Source organism: Dipodomys merriami, unplaced genomic scaffold (genome assembly GCF_024711535.1).
Source record: "Dipodomys merriami isolate MVZ:Mamm:240054 unplaced genomic scaffold, mDipMer1.0.p SCAF_1, whole genome shotgun sequence".
Classification (NCBI taxonomy): domain Eukaryota; kingdom Metazoa; phylum Chordata; class Mammalia; order Rodentia; family Heteromyidae; genus Dipodomys; species Dipodomys merriami.
Genome location: NW_027202270.1, coordinates 2,870,688 through 2,892,894, shown reverse-complemented (window position 1 = coordinate 2,892,894; position 22,207 = coordinate 2,870,688). Strand labels below are relative to the sequence as shown.

The window sequence follows — 22,207 nt, the reverse complement described above, 5'->3', positions numbered from 1 at the left end:
GCCCAGATGGTTTCTCTCTCCACGCTCCCTGGAGTTCCGGGCTGCTGTTAAACTCCCAGGGTGCTGTGCAGCCTCACCTGTGCCTCTCCTCAGCCTCACGCTGGCCTCACCTCCACTGGGACAACTCCTGCCACATGCAGGAGTCGTGGCCAAGAATGTTTACATTCTTATCCCTCCTGCCCTCACTGGGTGTGACCCACCAGAGGGCCATTCCGTCAGGGCGCACTGTCACCAAACATTATGTCACACTTTCGTCATGAAGTCATTGTTTATTCGTGCTTCCCCAGGTAGGCCAGACAGATAAGAGAGACGCGCAGAATTGCTCTAGTCCATGCATCAGCACAGAAGCATGACCTGGAACAAGGCACAGATCCCAAACTCCCCTCAAAGACTTAGTACGTACTCACGCTCGCTGTCTGTCTGTCTTTATTTCTCTCTGTCCATATCTGTCTGTTTCTCTGTCTCTCTCTCTCACACACACACAGACAAACAAAATTACGGGCTTCTTAGATCTGCTCCAGCTTTGCGATTGTTAGACATCATGAGGTCCAGAAGAGGCCAAACCCTGCGGCCTGCAGTTTTACTCTAGAAGCTTCTTCTGACTCTGTTTATGAAAAGCGCTTTGGTATCTAGCTCATGTCCAATTGTGGTTTTCTCTTCCCTCTGGCCCCAGTTCCAGTGGTATACCAGGACACGCATGTACAAGGTCCAGCTTTGCTTACTCCAGCTGGGCCTTCACCTACTTTCATACTCAGGCACGAACTTACAGTTAAACCCAGACTCTGTCATCTGTACAGTCTTTCTGTTCTGGTCACACAGTTCTTAAGTCCATTCCCAGAACAAAGATGCAAAGATCTGCACACTTATATAACACACACAAGACAGAAACGTGTTCTTATCACACAGAGAGCAGCCTGACTCTTCTCAAGAAGATCTGGATGGAAAGCTAAGTACTACTAGACACTGCTGACAAGCCTTGTTTTATGTTAAAATCTTACCATTGTGAACAATTCTGTGACGTTGGGGTTTGAACTCAGGACTTGGCAATTGCTTAGGCAGGTGCTCTTCCATTTGAGCCTCATGCCCATCCTTGTTTGCTTTTATGATTTTTCAAATAGGGTCTTGCTTTTTGCCTCATCTTGCCTGGCCAACGATCCTCCTGTTTATGTTTTCCTTTGATCTAGGATAGCAGGTTGGCACTTAGCTTTTTTCTGAGTTGAGCTGAGATCTCATGAACTTTTTGCATAGGCTGACCCCAAACCACAACCCCACCTCCTCAATCTCAGTCTCCCACATAGCTTGGCGTACAGGTTTGAGCCACCACACCCAACTCTGTGATTTTTTTTTAATATTTCAAATGAACAAATCTAGCTGGGACAGTTTAACTGCTTGATAGACAGTCAATAGACCCTTCCCTTTGAATGCCAGAGGCTTATTGAGCTGGGCTTTCAAAAACAAGAGTTTCAGCTTTAATCTCTGAGAGCCAGAAACTTATGCTTTAGGTTTCCAAGGCCAGAGGTTTATAGCCTAGGTTCTCAAGTCCAGAGGTGTATTGTCCTGAGCCCTGGACTTCTAGCAGCTAGGCTGACAGCACAGGTGTCAGGGCTCCGTGTTTTAAGCTCTGTATCTTGTTTGATAGCTTTCTGGAACGCTCCTAGAGGGTGGGTGTGCTGCTGCTCCACGTGTAGCCTTGTCTTTTGTAGCCTCAGCTCTCCGCAGAGCCCGCTCCTGCCCACTCTCTGGAAGCCTTGAATGATGAGCTGACGGCCAAGGCCACGTTGGCACTCCATGGTCTCTCTGAGGACCCTCCACTCCAGCCGTGAGGACTACTGCTGTCACCCCTGCTAGTGACCAACCCAGGGACCCAGCTCCAGTCACACCCCCCACCCTGCACCAGCCCTGCAAAGTTTCACTTCAACCCCAACCAGTCTTGGTGACCTCCGATGACCTTACCCACATCTGCTCTTGACCTGATAAGTGTGCAGCAAGGAGGAAGAAGGGCAGGAGGAAAAGGAGCAGCAGGGGGGGAGTGTCTACCCCGTGGCTCAGCAAAACTTGCGGATGACAGAAAAGATACTGTGCTTATGTGATTGGTCTTCATGCAAGATGCATGATGGGAGGGGCTAGAAGCCATTCTGTGATTGGTGCACTCGTGATCAGAGCACACACATGCCACACTCTTTCCCGAGCTAGCTATCTAAGCAGGCTTTGCTCAGTCTTGTTGGGTTAATCTGAGATGCTTCTCTCCGGCATACCAAGTCCCTGATTTGCAACATTAGGCCCAATAAAGGCTTCTCCAGAATAACTTTTGCTTACAGGAAGCCTGCCTTATTCACAGGTTTGTTACATATGGGTCTGCTGCATGCTTCCCCATCCTTAATTTTGCGGAAATCTGCTTCCCATAAGTCAGATTGTGTTCCAAAGATAAGGAAAAGTTAATGGGTCCGATTTAAGGGGTAAAGTAAACGTTTGAGATCTGTTGAAAACACCGTCTTTACAGAAAGTTAGCTGGTGTTATGGGACAGAGGATGTAGCACCAGTAGCATGCAACTGAACTCAACGCATCCTGAGCATGCAACTTTTCCTGCACTGCAGGCTCCTTGGACCCAGAAACCTACAGATGCCAGGTGTCTACTGTACTCATGGTCCCAATCACAGGGAAAGCAGTGGAGCCGGCTGCAGGAGGAAGGGGCAGGGAAAGCGGCTAAGCATTCCAGAGATCCATCAGGAGCCAAGATCTGAGACACCTCAACCTCTGAACAGCAGCCCTGGGAGGCCATGGAAGAATTTCAGGGAGTGACCTGAGCAGAGTCCACAAGAAGCTAAACTGACACAGAGGGTGCTGGATGTGTTGAGATGGTAAGAACGGTGCCTGAGCAGAGACGTCTGAACACAGGAGGCTGTGAATAGCCAAAAGTAGGAGCTGAGACCAGGGACTGCGGGCTCTGGCCAAGAGTTCTGGAGAGCAGCTGAGGCTGAAAGATCTGCTCGTTGGCACCTTAAGCCCAGAACAATACCTTCTGCTTTCAGTGCCTAGAGCCGCAAGACTCTGGCGCTCAAGACTGAGAGACATGAGCCCCTTGGGCTTGAAAGCCGAGCTTTGAGACTCTGTAAGCCATTCGCCATCGGTGCTGAGGGAGCCTCCTCTTGCCTAGCATGACTCCTATCCAGACAGAGCAAAAGAATCCGCCACCCATCACTTCTGACACTTGGAGATGAGTGTCAACGTTTCTAAAGCAGAGATTAAATAAGCACTGGGCCTTCGAGCCACATTTATCTACAAGATATTTGTTTGTATTAAAATCTCCAAGTAGGAGTGCCTTTACGATCGGTACCGCATCCTTCCTTCAAGCCCCAGCAATCCTTAATGCTCCACCCTTCTCGCTTTCCTCTTCTATGAGCCCTGCATGGCCCTGAAGACACTAGAGTCTGCAGCCCCACCCAACCCACTCCCCACGAGGACCTCAGAGGATGGAGACAGGGTGGTCCTGGAGCCCAGTCAAAGGGCCGTCCTGGCTGCTCAGACTTCCCTCAGCTAGGACATCTCCATTTCACTCTCCCCACTTAGACATTCTCTGATGACAAAGCCTAAATGTCCCTGGATCCCAAGGAAGCAAAGCTTGTGGCGGGGAGCATTCCACAGGGGAGGACTCCAGAAGTGCCCCCGAGGGTGCCATTTCTCTGAAAACTAATCATCGGTTTGGGGTGGGGTGTGAGAAACAACTTCTACCAAACAAAGGGCCCAAAAGGGTCCCAGCGAGAGCCGGCAGACACATCCTATATTTCTGCAGTCAATGAAAACCGGCTGCGGCCGCCAAGCCTGCCGAATTCCACCCGGCTATTTTTAGGCCTCTTCGCTGCCACGCTGGCAGACGCTCCCTGCTAAGTGGCAGGCACTGGGCTCGGTGTGCAGGCGGGAATGCAGCCACCGAAGCGCGTCCAGAGGCAGCACGAGTTTCCTTAAAAGGCAGGAGAAAGACAGAGGGAAAACCAGGGCGGGGACCCCGGCAGGGATGTGGTTCCATCCTCCACAGCTCTGGGACAAGCGAGGTCTCCAGCTCCACTTATGAATATGCTTATAGGGAAATAGGTCTCTGGTTTGAAACTACTGACTTGAGCCAATGGTTATGATGTCTCCTCACTGTCTGAGGAAAGACCATCTTGATGTGACCTTAGAGCCACGCATACAAACCTCCCTCCACCTGCCAGGCACTGACTTTAAACACCAAGGCTTTTCTGTCTATTGGTGATGCTAACCAGACCTGGTCCTCTGGACAGGCTTTTCCCAGGGCAATTTCATAGAAAGAAAATGTCCTCTGAATATATTCTGAATCAGGAGAATAGACTGGAATCCAGGTATTGCTACCTCACGCTTGTAATCCTACCTATTTGGAAGCCTAAGAAGGAGATGGTTTGAGGCCGGGTAGAAAAGTTTGTAAGACCCCTTCTCATAGCTGGGTGCAGTGGTTTATGCCTGTTATTCTAAGCTACGGGGTGGGGGTGGGGAGGGAGGGCGCGTGGATTTGAGAATGGAAATATTTCAATTCCACACCAGCCTGAGCAGAAAAGTCAGTTAGACTGCATCTCAATCAGGGAAGCTGGATGTGTTGGTGGGTCTGTCATCTGATCAATGAAGGGCAGCCTAGAATAGGAGGATCATGGTCTGAGTGCATGTCTAGGCAAGAAGTGAGCGCCTATCACAAAAACATTCGGCACAAAACAAGGCTGAAGGCATGGCTCAGAGGTAAAATACCTGCCTAATAAGCATGAAGCCCTCTGCTCAAAACCCTGTACTACCAAAAAATAATTAAGATTAGTTGATTTAGAATATATTTTAATTTGAGGCCTTTCTTCTGAATAGTATAAAACATGTGTAAGTTGTTTCTGCAGCTGGTTAATACTTATTTCTGCTTTCTTGAGATTGTGTCTTGAGTAGCCTTGATCACTTGATGAAGTGAGAGAGTCAACAAACTATTGTTTATAGATAAGGGCCAACATCCTGTTGCCAGTGTCTTGGGTTTTTTCACTTAGAAAAGAGAGAGAGAGAGAAAGAGAGGGGGGAGCAGTCACCAGATCTAGCACGGCACACCTGTAATCCCAGCAACTTGCAAGGTGTAAGTAGAAGGATCATGGTTAGAGGCCAGCATGGGCAAAATTAGCTGGAGACCCTATCTGAGGAACAAACTAAAAGTATAAGGACGTAAGATGAGGCTCAAGTGGGAGAGCACTTACCTAGAAAACTCAAGGCCCTGAATTCAAACTCCAGTGACACACACACACACACACACACACACACACACACACACACACACACACACACACACACACAAACACACACACACACACACACACACACACACACACTTCTAAAGTTTTAAGGAATGGCCTTAAGCTCACGCTCACCCATTCCACTGCCTTCCACGCCCAGTCCCAGCCCACAAGCACTGGTGAACTCTCCAGGAAGTGGACAGGGGCCAGGGGTCGCTGCAGGCCCAGGCTCAGGGCACCCACATCCAACTCTAAGGGTTAGCAAAGGCAGTGTTTTTCTGAGTTGGTCAATTTGACAGTTACCATTAGCCCCCGGTTTCATTGACCTACAGGGGTGAAACAATGGACACTAAATGTCTGTAAATCACATTAGTTCAAGTGCTTTCCTTTAATGAAAACTACAGAGGTTTGTGTCTGTTTTTTCACTTTTTAGTTGGGAAAATACCAAAGGAGTCAATTAGGAAAAGCAAAGTGTAGACCATTGGATGAAACACGCACAATTTGTGGGTGACAGCCATTGTGTGTCACAGGTGAAGACACAAACACCGTGGTGGGCACGTCAGCCCAATCCTGCCTCCCAGAGCCACCTGAGCACAAGGTTCCTGGGCCTGTTTCCCAGAGGCCTACCTGCTTTGGTCTAAGAGAGATCCCATTCATCATGCTGATGCCTGCTTTGATGCAACGCTAATCCTCCTTGCTTCCACAGTCTGGTACCCTTCCATCATGCTGTAGGTTCCACCAGGGCCTTGTGTGGTTGAAAGATTCACAGAACCCACAGGGACCATTCTCCCCTTCGACTCCTCCAGCCCCACCTCTGCTGGCCTTGCTGTAGCCACACCCACTGGCTGGCTATTTCTAACTCTTCTCTTGATGAGGAATCATCTTTTGATTCTCCAGGGCTGGCTTTCTCTTGCTGCAGCTCACCTCCTCTGAGAACCTTCCCTGTAGCACTACTTTAGGTGTTGTGCCCCAATTATGGAGGGCTTTGCAGCTCGCTGTCCACCCGGTCGCTGTGACAGCTCAGAGTACCTGCGCCCACCCCCACCCCCGCCCCGTGTCCCCAGTACCTGGCTAAGACCTGGTCCATATGTTAGACGCTCATAAAGCATTGCATAAATTAGTGAAAGGATGTGTGCCAATCTGAGTTCTAGGTTGCAAGCTGCTCAGTCTTACTGTGGTTAGCACAAGGGAAAATTGTCCCATCAGAAGGATCTTAAGAAACTTCCAGCACAATGGGAGGGTTGGAAAACCTAGTTCAGTCCCACATGTGGATGAGAACTGTGGAGCTGGACAGCCAGAGCCACAGCCAGACCTGAATGGGATGTTTGCTGACCCCCACCCAGGACAGCCCCCACAGCACGCTCATGTAAGGACTCAGAATGGCTTCTCAGCCAGGGCTCCCTCCTTTCCACCCACTGGAGTTACTGGTAGTGGAACCCAGCTCATCAAGAAGGGCCTCCCTCGTGGCCTTGGTTTTGTCTCCAACTTCGGCAGGTTTGTGTCAAAGCCAGCTGGTTTTCTGCGTTTGTGCTTTGCTCCTCCACCCTTCCTGATGGAGCTGTCCCAGAATCCACCTGCTGTGCCAGGTCCACAGCAGCAAGTGGCCCACAGGTCCGGCTTCCTTGTCTGAAGACTTTGTCCAGCAGCGGTGTGTATAGAGTCCTCTGAAATGCAAGGATTCAACCCTTCATGACTGGTTTACCCTCAACCAAAGATAGATAAGTGTTAATAAACAGGCACCTGCTTCCCATTCCTCATTTCCTCTTTGTACTCCCCCCTCCCACCCCAGCAGCTCCCTCGGGGACTGAGCCTCAGCTCACATGGTAATGTGTCTAAATTAACACAGCTTCCTTGACTTTCTAACAGCTCTGTGTTGCTTCTCAGTGGTGTCATTCCTATGTTTCTCATACCTTCTCAACTAGAGCTTCTACCACCAGACCTTGATCAAAGCATGCTTTTGGAGAAACAAACTAAGACTGCTTTCTACTTGGCCCATCAGTTCTTTCAACTGGAATGTGTGCCAAGCTCAGCAGCTTTCAGCAGATCTTCAGAAACAGAAATATTCTTTCTAAGGTCTAGAGGTTCCACCAGTTTCTGTTTGGTATGCCCTTTCTGCTTGCAGCATCTCGGGGAAAGTCGTGCAGCGTAGGAAATCCATCATTCTCTTGACACCAAGCATGCCTGGCTTCCCTCTGCACACGCCCAAATACCTTCCACCCGATGACGCTGTGCGGGAGCGGCCTGAAGGGTTTTGCAGACACCTCGACTCAAGACAGGAAACCGGAATCTAGTTTCCAGGCTGAGACTTACTTGAAATCTGTCCTCTTTATTCAGAGGCCTATCTTCCTTGCTTGCTTTCCATCAGCCACTACAGAAATTCGCAGGTTTCAGAAGACTTACTTGGTATTCTGTGCTCAGCAATTCTGTACTGACCACGTGGGTCACGGAATCAGGACTAACAGGAGAAGGGCTCCCAGAACGGGCTCCCGTTGGGCCTCAAACCCCTGAAAGAATGCCCAGCTCTTACCCATGATTCCAAGCACCCAGCCACATCTCCAGGGACGACAATGGTCTGTAGAGCAGCTCCCACCCGGACTCCGGCTCAGGGGAGGGCCGGCGATGGGCGGCACGGAGGCTCAGACCAGCAAGGAAATGGCACGGGAGCAGGCGAGACGGCCGTGCCTGGGCCGTGGCTGGTGTCTGGGCACTGCCAGCAGCTCCCTATTTCTCCAGAAGCCACACCCAGCCAGGTGGACCTCAGAGAGTCTGGCTCCTGAGGAGCAGCTGGGCCCAGCTGGAGACCGAAGCAGGGGAATTTGGCAGAAAAAGTAGGAACGGTCCTCTAAAAATGAATCACAGTGGAGCAGAAACTTAAAACGCATCTCCAGGATTCATGATATTAGCTTCCTATGAAAAGGTTGGCACCGTCTGACATGGGTGAGATTCCTTTGGTATTATGTAGGGGATCGTAAAAAGAATTCAAGTGGAAAACACTTGTATTCAAAGCTCTACAAAGCCACCAGGGAAAGGACGGGGGCACCCTCGTGCTCGGGCCCAGGCAGAGGACCCCAAAGTTGGGCCTTGGAACCACAGAGGGCGGACGGCCCGCGGGCCTGGCTGCTTCTGCGCAAGCCTGAGCCACAAGCCAAGGACACCTGGCTTTGCCAAGCTTTCCAGAGCCAAAGCAGCTCAGCGAAGATAGCCATGAAGGGACAGGAGAGCACAGACACTCTGTCCCTGAGAGCAGACGGGGTTCCCGGGGAGAGGAATGGGGCGGGGCAGGGGGAAAGGCTTTGCCCTGAGAGAAGACACATGGTGCAGATCCAACCTCTGGAGAAACAGCTGGAGCTTCCAGAGAGCCACGGATCCCTCGGACCAGTGTGTCCTGGAGCTCTGACACAGCTGCCGGTCACAATGACTTGTCCACTAGGTCACAGCTGGGCAAGCTGGACCAGGCTGCCCTTGTGATTAATGACTGCCTCTGAGCAGCACCACCTGGGACTGTGGGTGAAGCACCCTGGGCAGGGCTAGAATCGCAGAGCTACTGGCTGGAGGGGGCAGGCACACACTCTGGTCCCAGTAGCTGCCTCAGCCCAGTAGACATTCATTTCTAGCAGAAAATCCAAAATAAGTGTTCATTCTTGGCAAGGCAGGCTCCACGTGGCCAAGACAGAGGCTGCTCAAAGACAGCTGTCTGGATCTCAGGCCCAGGCCCACGGCAGGGGTCAAGAAAGGACACAGGCTCCTCCATGAGGTCTGGCAGAGGGTGGGTCTTGGAGAGGAAGAGCAGCAAGCGACCAGAGGTCAGGAGTCCCACCACTCAGCTCCGGCTCCCTGAGCCCCAGGAGGGCCAAAAGGAGCTAACAGAAACTTTGGCCCCAAAAGGTTTGCTCTGTGGGAACAAATGGGAAAAACAGAAGACAAAAATCCTATCAACTGTTAGAGCAAAATGTACCCAGAGCCACCATTAGGCAACACGTCCTCTGCTGTCACTCTGGTCTCTCCTGAATTCCAGCAGCTGCCCTGCGGTGGCCGGCCCCTGGCTGGCCATTCTGCTGCCTCATCTGCTAACAACCACGGGGACCCTTGAAACCGATGGGTGGGTCAGGCTCACCCGCTTAGCTTACACCACCCCTGGCCCACCCTGGGGCCGCCAGGCATGCCTTCTGCTTTCCTCCTTCATTGCGACAACCCCGTCCCTCGGTGCCAAGCCCGGTGTCTGTCTCCCCAACCTCCTTAGTCATCATCTCATGAGATCTACTGTGATCGGTTGGCACATGTGACTTTCCCAGCCCACTTCTGCCCCCGCAGCCGTCCTCCTCCCCCACAGCAGCCTGCTCCTGTCATGGCCCTGCTTGCTGTGCTGTCAGTCTTCTCGGCAGGTCAAGGAGCCAGGACTGGTGTGTCCTCCGATTTATACCTCTTGAGCTGCTCTCGAAACACTGCCAGGTGGAATGGCAGGATGCTGTTTGTCTAGCGTTGAGGGCATGGTCACATGAGAGATTGCTTTGTTAAAACTCAGTCAGTACACATACACGAAAGCCCCTGTTATGTATCAAGAGTTTCCAGCGTATATTGGTTGGAAGAGACGTCTCTTTTTAAAAGTATGATGGCATAAATGAATCCCATGTGAACAGGCCAGGAAGCAAGAGAAACCCAGGAAGCAAAAGGGCCACCAAATGCCATCTCTCAAGTGATATGATCTCAAGCAAAGCGTCCAAGCCCCGGTCAGTCCTGACCTGCTCCTGAGGACAAGGGACACTGGCAGCTGCTGGGTGACACACACGGAGGTGGCCATCTGGGGCAGCCATCCAGTCGGAGGAACCTGGGAATAATAAAATCGGTTAAAGGCATCCATATGACTTTAAATCATGGCGTGGTGATGGCTTTTCTCCCTTTCCCACACAAAGCCTTCCGCAAGCTCTCCACTGCCTCCCAGATGTGTGGCAGAGGTGACCACAATGCTAGTCTTCCTTCAAGGAGGGTGAGGAGCAGGGAGGCTGTGAACTGGTAAACACTCTCGTCTTAGTGAAGGAGAGGTGGGCGTAGCCCCCGTCCCTTCCTTGGGGGTCATTAGTCTAGTTGAGGGGATAGACGTAGTTGATGATCTATGCCAGGAAAGGTCCCTTTAGCGGAGGGGAGACCACTGCACTTGGTGTTGCCTTGGCAGGAGTTCCCTCGGTGGCAGTCCCAGACGCTCATGCACGCTGGGAAGTGTCTGCTGTATACTCACAGAGGCAGAGACCGTCCAAGGGGTGGTCGGTGGTCCCCACGGGCCAGGAGGGGAGACTGGCAGAAGGTAAGTGGGGACAGGCTTTTGTGTGGCAGAGAGTGCTGGACGGTGACCAGGGTCACACAGAAGGGGGTCGCTGGGCAGACAAGGAGGAGCATGGCAGACCACGCCCTGGGGCTGCTTCCAGGGAGAGCTTCCTGTGCCCACTGAGTCCTCCGGCTTTCCCATCCTCTCCCCCACGCAGCCCCCCCATCCCCACCCCCCAGCCACCAGCAGCCCTCTGTGGCCCTCTGCAGAGAAGGTGCCTGTGCTAGGCCATCCCATGACCTGGGGCCAGGGGCAGGCCCGGGCTACCCAGGCCACAAGTCCAGGAAGGTGGTGGGAGTTCTTTTCCATTCCATTCCAAGCCATCGCTCTCCCTCTCCCGGCACTCACTCCTAGGTCTTTGGAACTCATGACATCCCGCGGGAACTCCAGCCTCCGCGGCTCCCCGTGCTTTCCGTACCACTCCTCTCTCAGTGCCATCTCCACTGGTGTCGCAGTCACAGAGGCGGTCTGCTCAGCCAGTTCCCTCCTGTCCTAGGACCACACACCTGTAACCTCGGCACCATCACCAATGCCGTCACTCCTGCCAACAGTCCCACCCAGATCACATCAGTTGCAGCAACTGAACCCTCCCACCCCTCCTCCACCCAAGATCCCCTCCCACCCCTCCTCCACCCAAGATCCCCTCAGGACATTCCAAGAGACACCATCTCCATGACTTCTTTGAAGACCCCTTTCTTTCCTTTGTTGACCCTCTCTTCATCCAGGCCACCTGAGAAAATGTCAACTCTAGAAATTTCCTTGTGCCCCAGTCACTGGACAACCATGCCAAAGCAGCCAGCATCACGTGAACCCCACAGACGCCCCCCCCCCCCCGCTCGAGGGTGATGCAATCTCACCTTCCCTCCCGAGAGCTCACCAGCCCCTTCCCTCCCGCAGGGCAGCCAGTCCTCTTTCACCTGAGGAATCGGAACCATAGTCATATTCTGACTTCTGATTCCACACACCCGCTTACACCTGTGCCCACGCATTTGGTTCCTCTTTTTGTTGCAAAGACTAAACCTCGAGGTGCTTGTGGCTCTCTGCCTCAGCCCTCCCCTGCTTTCCGGGTGTGGTTCATGAAAGAGCCGCTCTCTCTCGGCTTCGTACATCATACACTGTACATCATACATCGTATATCGTCCCTCATTCTTGGCAACAGGCCTGCTCTGTGTGTCTGGCACTGACTCATGCATCAACTCAGGACCCCTTCCTGTCCCAGCTCCCAGCAGATCCTTGCAGGTCCACAGAGCGCAGGCCGAGCAGGGCCTTGCCGGCTTGCCGCTGACCCTGCCATGTGGTCATCTCCTGCTCTGACACAGGTGAGGCTTAGGTGTGCTGTTCCGAGCATGCAGCCCAGGGCCAGCTGCAGGGAGCCGTGCATAAGGGTTAGGGTGGTGGGATGGGCACGCAGGAAGGAGCAGAGCACAGGACCTTTCTCCGCCATTCGTGGAGCCCTCTGGGATGGGGCCAGCCCAGTTCATTTGCAGATGCCTGGAACAGACCCATGGGACAGCCACGGACACCAACCACATCAGGGTTCTACTCATTTCCCTGTGGCCTGGAGACTGCAAATCTCTGCAAAGGGCATTCTTTACTCAAGGCCCCCTGGGCTGTGTGTGTGCAAGGGGCCTTGTGCATGCAAGGAAAGCCAGCCCAGCAGAGGGAGCCTTCACACCAGCCTGGACTCCCTCACACCTGAGCTGGGCTGTGAGGAACGTGGGCCACGGTGGTCCCGGGCTCCCCTGTGCGGCCATTCTCTAGCCCTTGCAGTGGGAGCTGGCGTCCCAGGTTCTAACAGTGGCCTCCCCTTCCCCGCCTGCTTCCCTAGCTGCTTCACGTCCTAACAGCTGCCTCTGAGGGAACTCAGGAAATAGCATCGGGTCGTGACAACACCCAGCCCATTTTATGGGCGTATCAGAATCCACTAAGGAAAATGCAGCTTCCCAACTCTGTTTCTTACATCCTGTGGAGGTTTTGTGTTGGGCTCCGGATGGACTCCGTTTTCCCAGAGGCCAACCATCACTAAGGCACAGCTCGGAGCACTGAGCTGAACACACCACGGTCACTGCAAGACAGAAAGGGACTGAAGGAGAAAGACCTGGTGGCCTGTAGGGACAAAGCAGCGCTAAGAGGCTGCACACTTCCCTCTCCGCACATAGAGGAAGGAGAGGTGTCCAACCCATCCTTCCCTGCAGCCAGAGTCCTACAAATCCTTACAGCCATACTCAAGTTGTACAAAACGGTGCACGGGTATGTCTGAATCACTCCTTTCCACTACCACTGCGGCCAGGGCTGGAACTCAGCTCTCCACTGACCTCATGCCCAAACACTGGACCATCGAAGGGATGCATGGTTGACCAGAAAGAAAGGGGGAAGGTCATGTGAGTTTCCTGTGGGTTAAGTGACCCCATCAAGGAGGGAGGTTAGAGCTAACTTCCTTGTATCCTGCAAAGAGGATTTCACTGGATAAAGAAAGCTAGCACCAAGAGCCTGGGAGGAAGAGTTCGTCAAAGCTAGCCCCCACATTCCTCCAGAGAGCCTGTATGTTCCTCCTGCAGAGGGGAGCAGGGGCGGGGCAGGGCGGGAGAGGCAGCAATGGGCAGACGTCAGCTCAGATCTCCTCCTGGAGTCCAGTAGACTTCCAACGTGGTCCTCTGTAGACCAGATGACCAAGGAGGAGGTCAGGCCATGGACTTCCCACTCAAATGCCATCCAGAGCCAAGAGTCAAGCATGCCCAGAACCCAAGGCTTACATTATAGATGGGCAAGATTCCGCCTTAAGGTTCAGTAGCGGCGGTCTCTGTAACTAAGAATGATGAGGAAACGTGGGGGCGTTGGCTGAGTTCTCCTCACCCGAGCTACAGCACCAGCAAGGGAGTTGAAGCAGGTGGTGGCAATACTAAGACAGTGCTGTGGGTTGAATAGCATCACCTACCAAGAAAAGACAGAGTCCTAACTCCATCCCAACATGTCAGGATGTTCTTTGGAAACAGAGTAATGGCAGATTTAATTAGTGAAGATGATGTCACTCTGGAGTAGGGCAGAAACCCAGGGTCCCTATAGGAAGACACCCACGTGAAGACAACAGCACACAGAGAGAAGCGATGTAAATGTCAATACTGAGACTGGTGGGGAGCAACTGCAGGAAGAGAAGCCCCGGGGCCGCGGCCACCCCAGAGGGTGAGAGGAAGAGAGGAGGGGAGCATCTCCCCCGTGTGCTTCAGTGGGAGCACGGTTCTGCAGTACTTCTTGGTTTTGGCCTTTCAGCCATGACGACCTGAGAGGAAGCATCCCTCATTTGCATTATGTTACAGCAGCTCTAGGGACTAGTGGTAGAGACCGCTTCCCACACCGCACCACTGAGCCGCCTCTTCTCCGCCCCGTCACACCCTTTGGTCCAAGGAGACCGCTTAGATTGACAATCTCAACCTGATGGCTGTATGGGCAGACGCAGGTGGAAAGGGCTGCTTCTGGAAAGCCCCAGATCGCTCAGACCATGCCAGAGAGACACATTGCAGGGGCCTTCTGAAGACCAGGGGAGGATGAGGAGATGAGGGATGAGGAGAAGACCCCAAAGCCTACAGTTCCCCCAAAGCTAACAGTTCCTCCAAGCCCCTTAGATGTTCCCCTGCACCCCACAGTCCCAACAAGCGACGTGTAAACTCAGCATCATGGGCTAGGCATCCCTAGGGCCCTCCCAAGACCCCGCAAATAACCAAGAGCCATCCTCAGCCCCCACTTACTGCCCCACCCTTGGCCTGCTCACGTGATCACACAGTGACCTGACCTCAAAGCCCAGCTCCTTCCCCGGCTTCTACAAAGAGGCACCCACTCTGAGGACTTAGACGTGTCCCGCAAAACGCTTGGAACCATGGTGTTTATGACACAAGGTCAGCATCCTGGACCAAGCCCGCCACCACTGCTGCCCTCCACTCCCTGGCTCCTCTTCCTGCCCTCCTTGCAGACCAGCCCCAACTGTGCGCAAGACATCCTTGGTGACACACGAGCCCTGGGCTCTGCCTCCAGCACCTGTCAGGTTCTATCGATGTATTTGCCCAAATAATTCCACTTCCTCCCTAAGAGGGATTCAGGCACACCTGTTGATGTGTGTGTGTGTGTGTGTGTGTGTGTGTGTGTGTGATTTCTGAAGACAGTAGGGAAATATCTTTAAGGAGAAAAATACATCCTCTTAAAAAGCCCAAATCTTACACAGAGACTCCTAAATAGTACTGGAGTCCACGAGAAACATTGTGTTTCCGTCACTGTCAAATGAAGAATCAATACAGAGAGGGCCAGGAAAGGGGGGGGGGGGGTTCTGAGGCTTTGGTGTCACCCAAAAGTAGTGAGCAGAATGAAAGCCAGGCTGAAAGAGCCCCAGCAAGGAGGAGGTGGGCTGGCCCCAGAGCACACAAGAACTGCCACCATAGCTGACCCGAGACATGCTGCCCACAGGGCTCTGTCTTGGACCAGACCTGGGGCCGGGCCAAACTCCCCCAGCCTCGGGTGGTTCTGACAATATAAAGGCTACGGAAGTAGAACAGCCAAGAACACCAAGCCATGACACTTTCAATATACTTTATTAAAAAGTTTCTTTGTATAAATTTCCTAAAGATTTTAAAATTAAACCCTACCCCTCCCCGGACTCCCCCCCAAAAATAACACACTAAAGGAATTCCAAAAATATTCTCTATGATGACTTTCTTTCAATCCTTAATTAAGGCTTTGGTCCCAAACAGTGCACATAGATCAATGGGGTTTGCCTCATTCTAACTAGACCATTTGTTGGAGGATTTAGAATAAGAAAATGAGCTAATCCAGCAGTCTAGAGGGTGGGGAAGGAAAAAAGTTGGATTTTTGTTTTTCCATCTACAGCTGTGCTTAACTAAGAAAAAAAATGAATCAAGCGGAAGTATATAAAAAGGAGCTGTGACATTGGAATTATTTTCTAGAACTTAAATTTGCCAGAACAAGTGTAACAGGAAACTCCAGAGGGGATTTGAATGCATAGGAATGTTCACATAAACACCAGCATTGGCTAACTATTACACAATAGTTCAAAGTATACGATGGAACTGTCTGGAGACAGCAAGGGCTCCACAGACACAGTTAGCACCATAGGGACAGGTGGAGCGGCAGAGCAGAAGGCTTCCTCCCAAGGTCGAGTGTCCATCAAAGCCGGAAAATGCCTGGCACCGGGGAGTCTGCCCCGGCTTCTACAGCGACCGTTGGAAATGGCTGCTTCCTTCTTCTCAAGAGGTATGTGTTGCTGGCCAGCCATGCCTAGGTGCCGATCACATTGATGACTGATTTGGTGAGCCCTGAAAGTGGATGGAGGGAGAGTTGGGGCGGGGAAGAGGGGAGGGAGAGTGTGGAGAGATGAGACAGAAATAAAAGCCGTGTTACTGACAAAAAGGCAGCCTCGGTCTTCTTCTCTGTCTCCCTTCCTGTTTAGTACTGTCGCTGGCTCCCCAGGGCTTTCTTAGCTTTGGGTTGGGGCCTCTGTTTAATCTGACTGCATTCACATGGCTGATTCATCCCTTGGCCTTTATGCCAGCTGACCCTTCCCCCTTCCCTGCTCTGGCCTGACCCTGGTCCTACTTTCTTCTATTTTCCTGCCAATTGGGGGAGTGTTCAAGATGATAGAAATATTGAATAGCCTTGGTGCTAACATTTTTATTCACAAGAAGCAAAATTACTTAAAGATGAACATATGGGAGTATTTATCTTTAGCGTTTTCTGTAATTGATCACTGTATTACTTCCCCAATAATCATGCTTGCTACAACATTCTATGAGTAATAAAGACTTGATAACATTTCTGAAGAGTGACCAAGAGTCGACCGGGTGTTTCTTCACTGGCAATAATACAAGTATGTGTTTTAGGAAACAAAATAACAATTCAAAAAATGAATTTCATGTGTGCTTTTTGGGTGGAACTTATATTTTTGTGTATTTTTAATATGCCTTCTTTGAAAAAAATATATAATTTGTCTTCTTTTTTTCAGATCTCATAGACACTGTAGATTTGCATATTTTCCAAGGGTAGTTATTGACCTCGATCTCTCTCTTATTTATCACAGCTACTACCGCAAAGTACAGGGACTTACCAGGAGCACAAACGGCTTCACATGCTTCCTGTGAGTCAAATCTGTTCTCGTTGCCCCCACAGCCTCCAAACCAAAACCTCCCGCAGCTTTTGTTGTGATAGTCGTAGTACCAAGCCACCACGAATCTTCTGCATGTTCCCGTGTCCTTGGGCAACATACATATATCTAAAACATCAAGAGGAGAAAGGCGTCAGAGCTGGGCAGGCAGACTCATCACCACCCTGAAGGGCTTCTGGCTGGAAAAGTCTCTTCACTTGCTAATCCCCGGGTCCTTCGAGGAATAAGACAGACTTCTGAAAGGACTTTATATGGTACACTCCGAATCCTAGACATTCTGTGTTGTTGGATAATTTGACTGGAGAGGATGAGTGAGGGTTGGAGAAGTGGAGGAGGAGGATGGGACGGCGGACATTGATCAGCGCATTGTTCTCATAGATCGGCATGTTAAATAGAAACCTCTGTTCAACTACTTAAATACATAGACACACATACATATATGTAATTTTTAAAGAAAATGTGTCTCCCTCTTTCCAGTCTGTAGGTCATTCTGCTCTCTAATTCCTTCTCTATATAAACTACAATTCAGAGACCACAGGCCTTTCTACTCATTAGCAAAGTGGCATCTAAAGTATGCCAGAATAGCCTTCCAAAAGAGTCTCCACATTTCACAACACACCAAGCAGATGCCAGTTGCAAACAAAGCTCCACGTGATGCGTAGGTACAGGTGTGTGACAGGATGAGCACCTTCCTGACCAGCCACAGGACAGGAGCACTGAGAACTAGCACTGAGCATGAACTCGTGTCAGCAGGAATGCCCCCAGAGCACAGCAGTTTGGAAGTCCTAGAAGCATTGGCCCCAATAAGTAAGTTTATGTTTGCAATACACACGGAGCCCAGCCACACAGGAGCACTGAGGTCTCTTCAAAATCTGCAGAGGGAAGTTTACATGCACAGTGAAGCTTCTGTTTACAGAACTTTCTGGAAAACTCCGACATGTTCTGGGAAAGAGGTACATGGATGCCAACTGTTATCTGAAGCTAAAAAAATATAAATAAATAAACACCCTTGGAGCAGATAATGCATGCATGTGTGAAGAATCTTCCAGCTTTCCCCTCAAAACGCCACCTCCACCATCTGTGTCTCCATATCCCACACACAAGCATAGCCACGCTCACACACAGGAAATGATAAGTGAACACATGCAACACCAGTCTGAGACCCGGAGACTCACCAATGCTGCAGGTGCCAGATTTTAGATTCACCTGTATCAAACTGCCTGCAGGAAACTCAAGCCCCAATCTGCGAAATAATCCCTATCATATGGAAGGGGAGACCCATGTATTAAATCAAGCTAGGTGTGGTGGCACACTTCTGTAATCCCAGTTACTTGGAGAAATGGAGGTAACAGGAAGTACTCAATGCCAGTCCATACGAAGTTAGAATATTCTATCTCAAAAACAAAATACAAACAAAAGAACTGGGGTTGAGCTCAAGGGTACAATGATTCCCTATCATAAGTGAGGCCCTGGGTTTAATTCCCAGAACACACACACACACACACACACACACACACACACACACACACACACACACCGCATTCAGATCAGAATGACTGTAATTCTGAAACTTGGAACTCTATATTTAAAAACAGAACAGCTTTGCCAGATTTGTATTCAAGATTGTGATGTTTATGTTGAGTAGACACTGTTTATATAGCTTCTCTTCTGGACCACACATAAAGGAGCCCACAACATCCCTGAATCTTGCTGTCTAGGAGTTACTCCAAGCCATCTTCTCTCAATGAAGCAAGAATTTGCTAGAAAACAGTCCATTTCCCACAGGGTGGGGGGTAAAACCAGCTAGAGAAGGGAATAGGGCTGTGAAGTGAGCGCTGGGCCTTCACTGACCTGCATCTTGGAGGAAAATCCAGTGAGTTCCCTGTGGCTTGGCTCTGAGGTCAGATCTCTTGGGATATATGTGGGGCTGGGGGAATCCTTGTCAGGATAGCTCAGACTGCACTGGAGGGCAGAGGGTAGAGGGTGGAGGGCGGAGGGTGGAGGGCAGGGCTCCCACCAGGCAGGACAGTGAGACTGGGAAGAATGCTTGTGGGCAGAAATCAAAAGTTTTCTTCCTCACCTCCAACCCTCAGTACACATGCCTACTTCCATTTTGAAGTTTAAGTTGAACTGTCATAAATTCAAATTCTGTCAAGTCTTTTGTGATACAACCCCCATGCAGTTAAAATTTAAGTTGGTCCAATCAACCATGAATTCTTGGCTAGTTTCTATACAAGTCTATTCAAAGAACGCTTCCTAGGGCTGGGAAGGTGGCTCAGTGGTAGAGTGCTCGCCTAACATGCATGAAGGCCTGGGTTCGATTCCTCAGTATCACATACACAGAAAAGGCCAGAAGTGGAGCCATGGCTCAAATGGTAGAGCACTAGCCTTGAGCAAAAGAAGCTCAGGGACAGTGCCCAGGCCCTGAGTTCAAACCCCAGGACTGGAATAGCAAAAGAAGGACAGAAAGAATGAGAGAAAGAATGAGGACGGAAGGAAGGAAGGAAGGAAGGAAGGAAGGAAGGAAGGAAGGAAGGAAGGAAGGAAGGAAGGAAGGAAGGAAAAAAGTGAGCAAGCTTCCTAGTTTTCTATCCGTCTTTCCATTAGAAGGCCTAGAGAAGTTTGAAAAACACATGGCTATTTCTAACATAGCCCAGTTCTTAAACTTGTCTCCAAAAGCAAGCTATAATTCATCTTTGGTTCGGTGGGAGGTTGTTTATTTACCTGTACTAAACATCAATGTGTATAATACTTCCCACATCCCGCCCTGCATGGTCACCTGCGTGTTTGTGATGCTACATGCCTACACAGATCTGACCCGTGGAGGGGTATGCTGGATTAACTCCTTAATTACACGGGCATGGGGAAGCCCCTCCCTGGATGACAGCATCCCGGCAACTTAAGGGCCAAGTGACTTCTCCCTTCTTGTCCCAAAAAGACCAGTGGGGTGGAGGTGTAGGGTGAGGGGCACTCGGAGACATCGAGTTCCATTTCAGGAGCTTCCCCAGTAACCTGGAGCCCTTGTCCTGTGGCACCACAGACCCTGGCGGTCTCGCTCGCACAGGGGAAGGGACCAGTGGCCACCGGGTCCTTTCACCTGGGAAGCGGCTGCCATCCACCTTCCGGAGTCTAGTAACAGGAAGATGCATTTTCATTTGGAATAGCAAGTTTGTGAGTGAATCCCAGGAGGGCTCCTCAGAGCTGATTTGGAACTTCCCCCCTAGAACTCACAGATCTAGCCCCAAGGGGATCCTAGAGTCGGGACTTCAGAAGCCCTCCTGTTCTCGGAGCGCCTTCCCCGTACCTCGAGTGGACCTGATCTCTTTACAGCTCACCTGTTTGAGTGAAATCCAATGGTTTCGTGTTCACGATGAGGTTGGTGGCAGAATTAGATGCTGTCTGCACTGACTGTACAGGTGGAGGCTGGGTTTTCTCTACAAAAGAAAAATACATGTGAATAGTAGAAACCAGTGGACCAGGGACTCCTCAGAGACCAATTAGGGCTTGCTTTTCTTGATAAATGCTTTATCTAATGATTGTAAGGGTCCATTGTAAGGGTCGTGTGCACACTGCCGACGCTGTGGTATACAGGTTACATCATCCATTAACAAGCAAATGGAGGAGACCCCAAAGCCTGGGACAGATCATCTCATGCCCCACATCATCTCCTCTGCCACCATCCAAGAGCATGGAATGCTCAGGTTGAGATGGTCATTGTCCCACCAGGGCCATGGGTCTGACTCCTGGTGGCTGTAGGCATTCCTGGCCTCAGGATCTTTCCCCTGTGTGATTCACACCCACACAGAGAGAAGAGAGGCTTCTCCCCACAGAGAGGGGCCAAGAAGAACAGCATGGGAAGCCAGAAGAATTCAGAAAGAAGAGAAAGCAAGGCCTGTGAGTGACCAAGAAAGGCTGGAAAAGCCTAGCATGGGGGTCCACGTCTGTAGTCCCAGCTCCTCAGGAGGCTGAGACAGGTGACCACTTGAGCACAGGTTTTCAAGAACAGCATGGGTGACACAGTGAGTCCTCAGGTCTAAAGCAAGGAGGAAAAGGAAAACCAGGAAGGCTGGAAAGGTGTGTGCGGGTGGTGGACAGATGGAGTCCGAAGAACACAGGACTGCTGGGCTTGGAGGAGCCTCTGCTCGGGCTGCGGACTCCCACAGACCAGGGGTCACAAGACGTCACGGACTCCTCCATTACGCTCTAAGGAATCAGTGTCACCGCACAGGGAAACCGTCAGTGTGGCAGCGGCAGAGCCCTGGCCTGAAAGGAAGCCCTACTTCCCTGCTTCTACCCCGGACACCTCACGCTCAGGCCCAGCCCTGCCTGGCCCCTGCTCAGGCCCAGCACATCTGGTTTCCTCCACCCAGCAGCCCAGGTGTAATGACGGGCGCACGTTGCGGGTGGGGGAGCCGATCTTCCTCCGTGTTGTTATACAAAACCAGGGTCCAAGTGAAGCACCCAGGATTTTGTGTTTTTATTTCTTAGTCAATAAATCACTGCTACTTTTCTGCCCCACTTGATGTCTCCCGTTGGAGCTGATGTCCTTGCGTGGAGCAGGCCCTCCCCGTACTCACGTGTGCTGAAGCTGCCCTGGTAGAAGGCCCGGACCTGAGAGCGCAGGGAGCACACCACCGCCACGTGGTACGTCTGCCCCGCCCGCAGGCCCCCGACGACGCGGCTGGTGACTGTGAGGTTCTGCCGCAGAACCAGGGACTGGTCGTGGGCCGAGGTGACGGTGAGGTCGTAAAAATAAGAACTGGGCGGCTCGGGCCTCTCCCAGGAGAGTTTGGCACTGTTCTCCGTGACCTCTGACACCTGGACTTCGCGAGACGCTTGAACTGAAAGACCAAAGCAGAGGGCCACATGAAAATCAATCCTCCCAGCGCCTATCACAGGGGGCAGAGCAGAGAAAGAGACGTGTGCAGGAGATGACACAAAATTATTTTAAAGGGATTTCCATCTTCTTGCTGCTCACAAAATAAGATGGCTCCCATGTTTTCATAAGCACACACAGTCTGCTCTCATCTGGCTCTGCAACTTGAGTAGTCTTCTGTAGTATCTTCTAGCATCTTCTCTGACAAAATCAATACCCTAACACACTCTGGGTCTCATGAGCCCCCCGGCTCTGAAGAGCAAGCTTGGGAACGGTCCGTGTTTGTGGAAAGCTTCATCATTCAAGGTCTCGTTCTGAACTAAACACAGTGCACAAATTGGGATTTGTTTCTGTGACCATGGCCCAAGGGCAAGGAGAAAGTTTATGACCACCAAGGGCTCCATCAGAGTTTCCTACATCATATTTTAAGGAAGCAAGGAGGCTGAGGTCTGAGGATCGTGGTTCAAAGCCAGCCTGGGCAGAAATGTCTGTGAGACTCTTATCTCCAATTAACCGCCAGAAAACTGGAAGTGGTGCTGTGGCTCAAATGGTAAAGCACTCACCTTGAGCTCAGGGACAG

The 22,207-nt window shown here is 51.2% G+C and overlaps 1 protein-coding gene across 1 annotated transcript in view; it reads right to left on the bottom strand.

Annotated features, from left to right (window-relative positions):
- Positions 1 to 15,155: 15,155 nt before the first annotated feature.
- Positions 15,156 to 22,207, bottom strand: part of Col6a3 (collagen type VI alpha 3 chain) — an 80,505-nt gene continuing 73,453 nt past the window's right edge. The window contains exons 40-43 of the mRNA XM_070010921.1: positions 21,329 to 21,592; positions 20,087 to 20,185; positions 16,695 to 16,859; positions 15,156 to 15,906 (exon numbers count right to left, since the gene is read on the bottom strand). Of these exons, the coding sequence (XP_069867022.1) occupies positions 15,869 to 15,906; positions 16,695 to 16,859; positions 20,087 to 20,185; positions 21,329 to 21,592 (566 nt within the window). The 3' untranslated portion in view covers positions 15,156 to 15,868. The remainder of the gene's footprint in view (positions 15,907 to 16,694; positions 16,860 to 20,086; positions 20,186 to 21,328; positions 21,593 to 22,207) is intronic.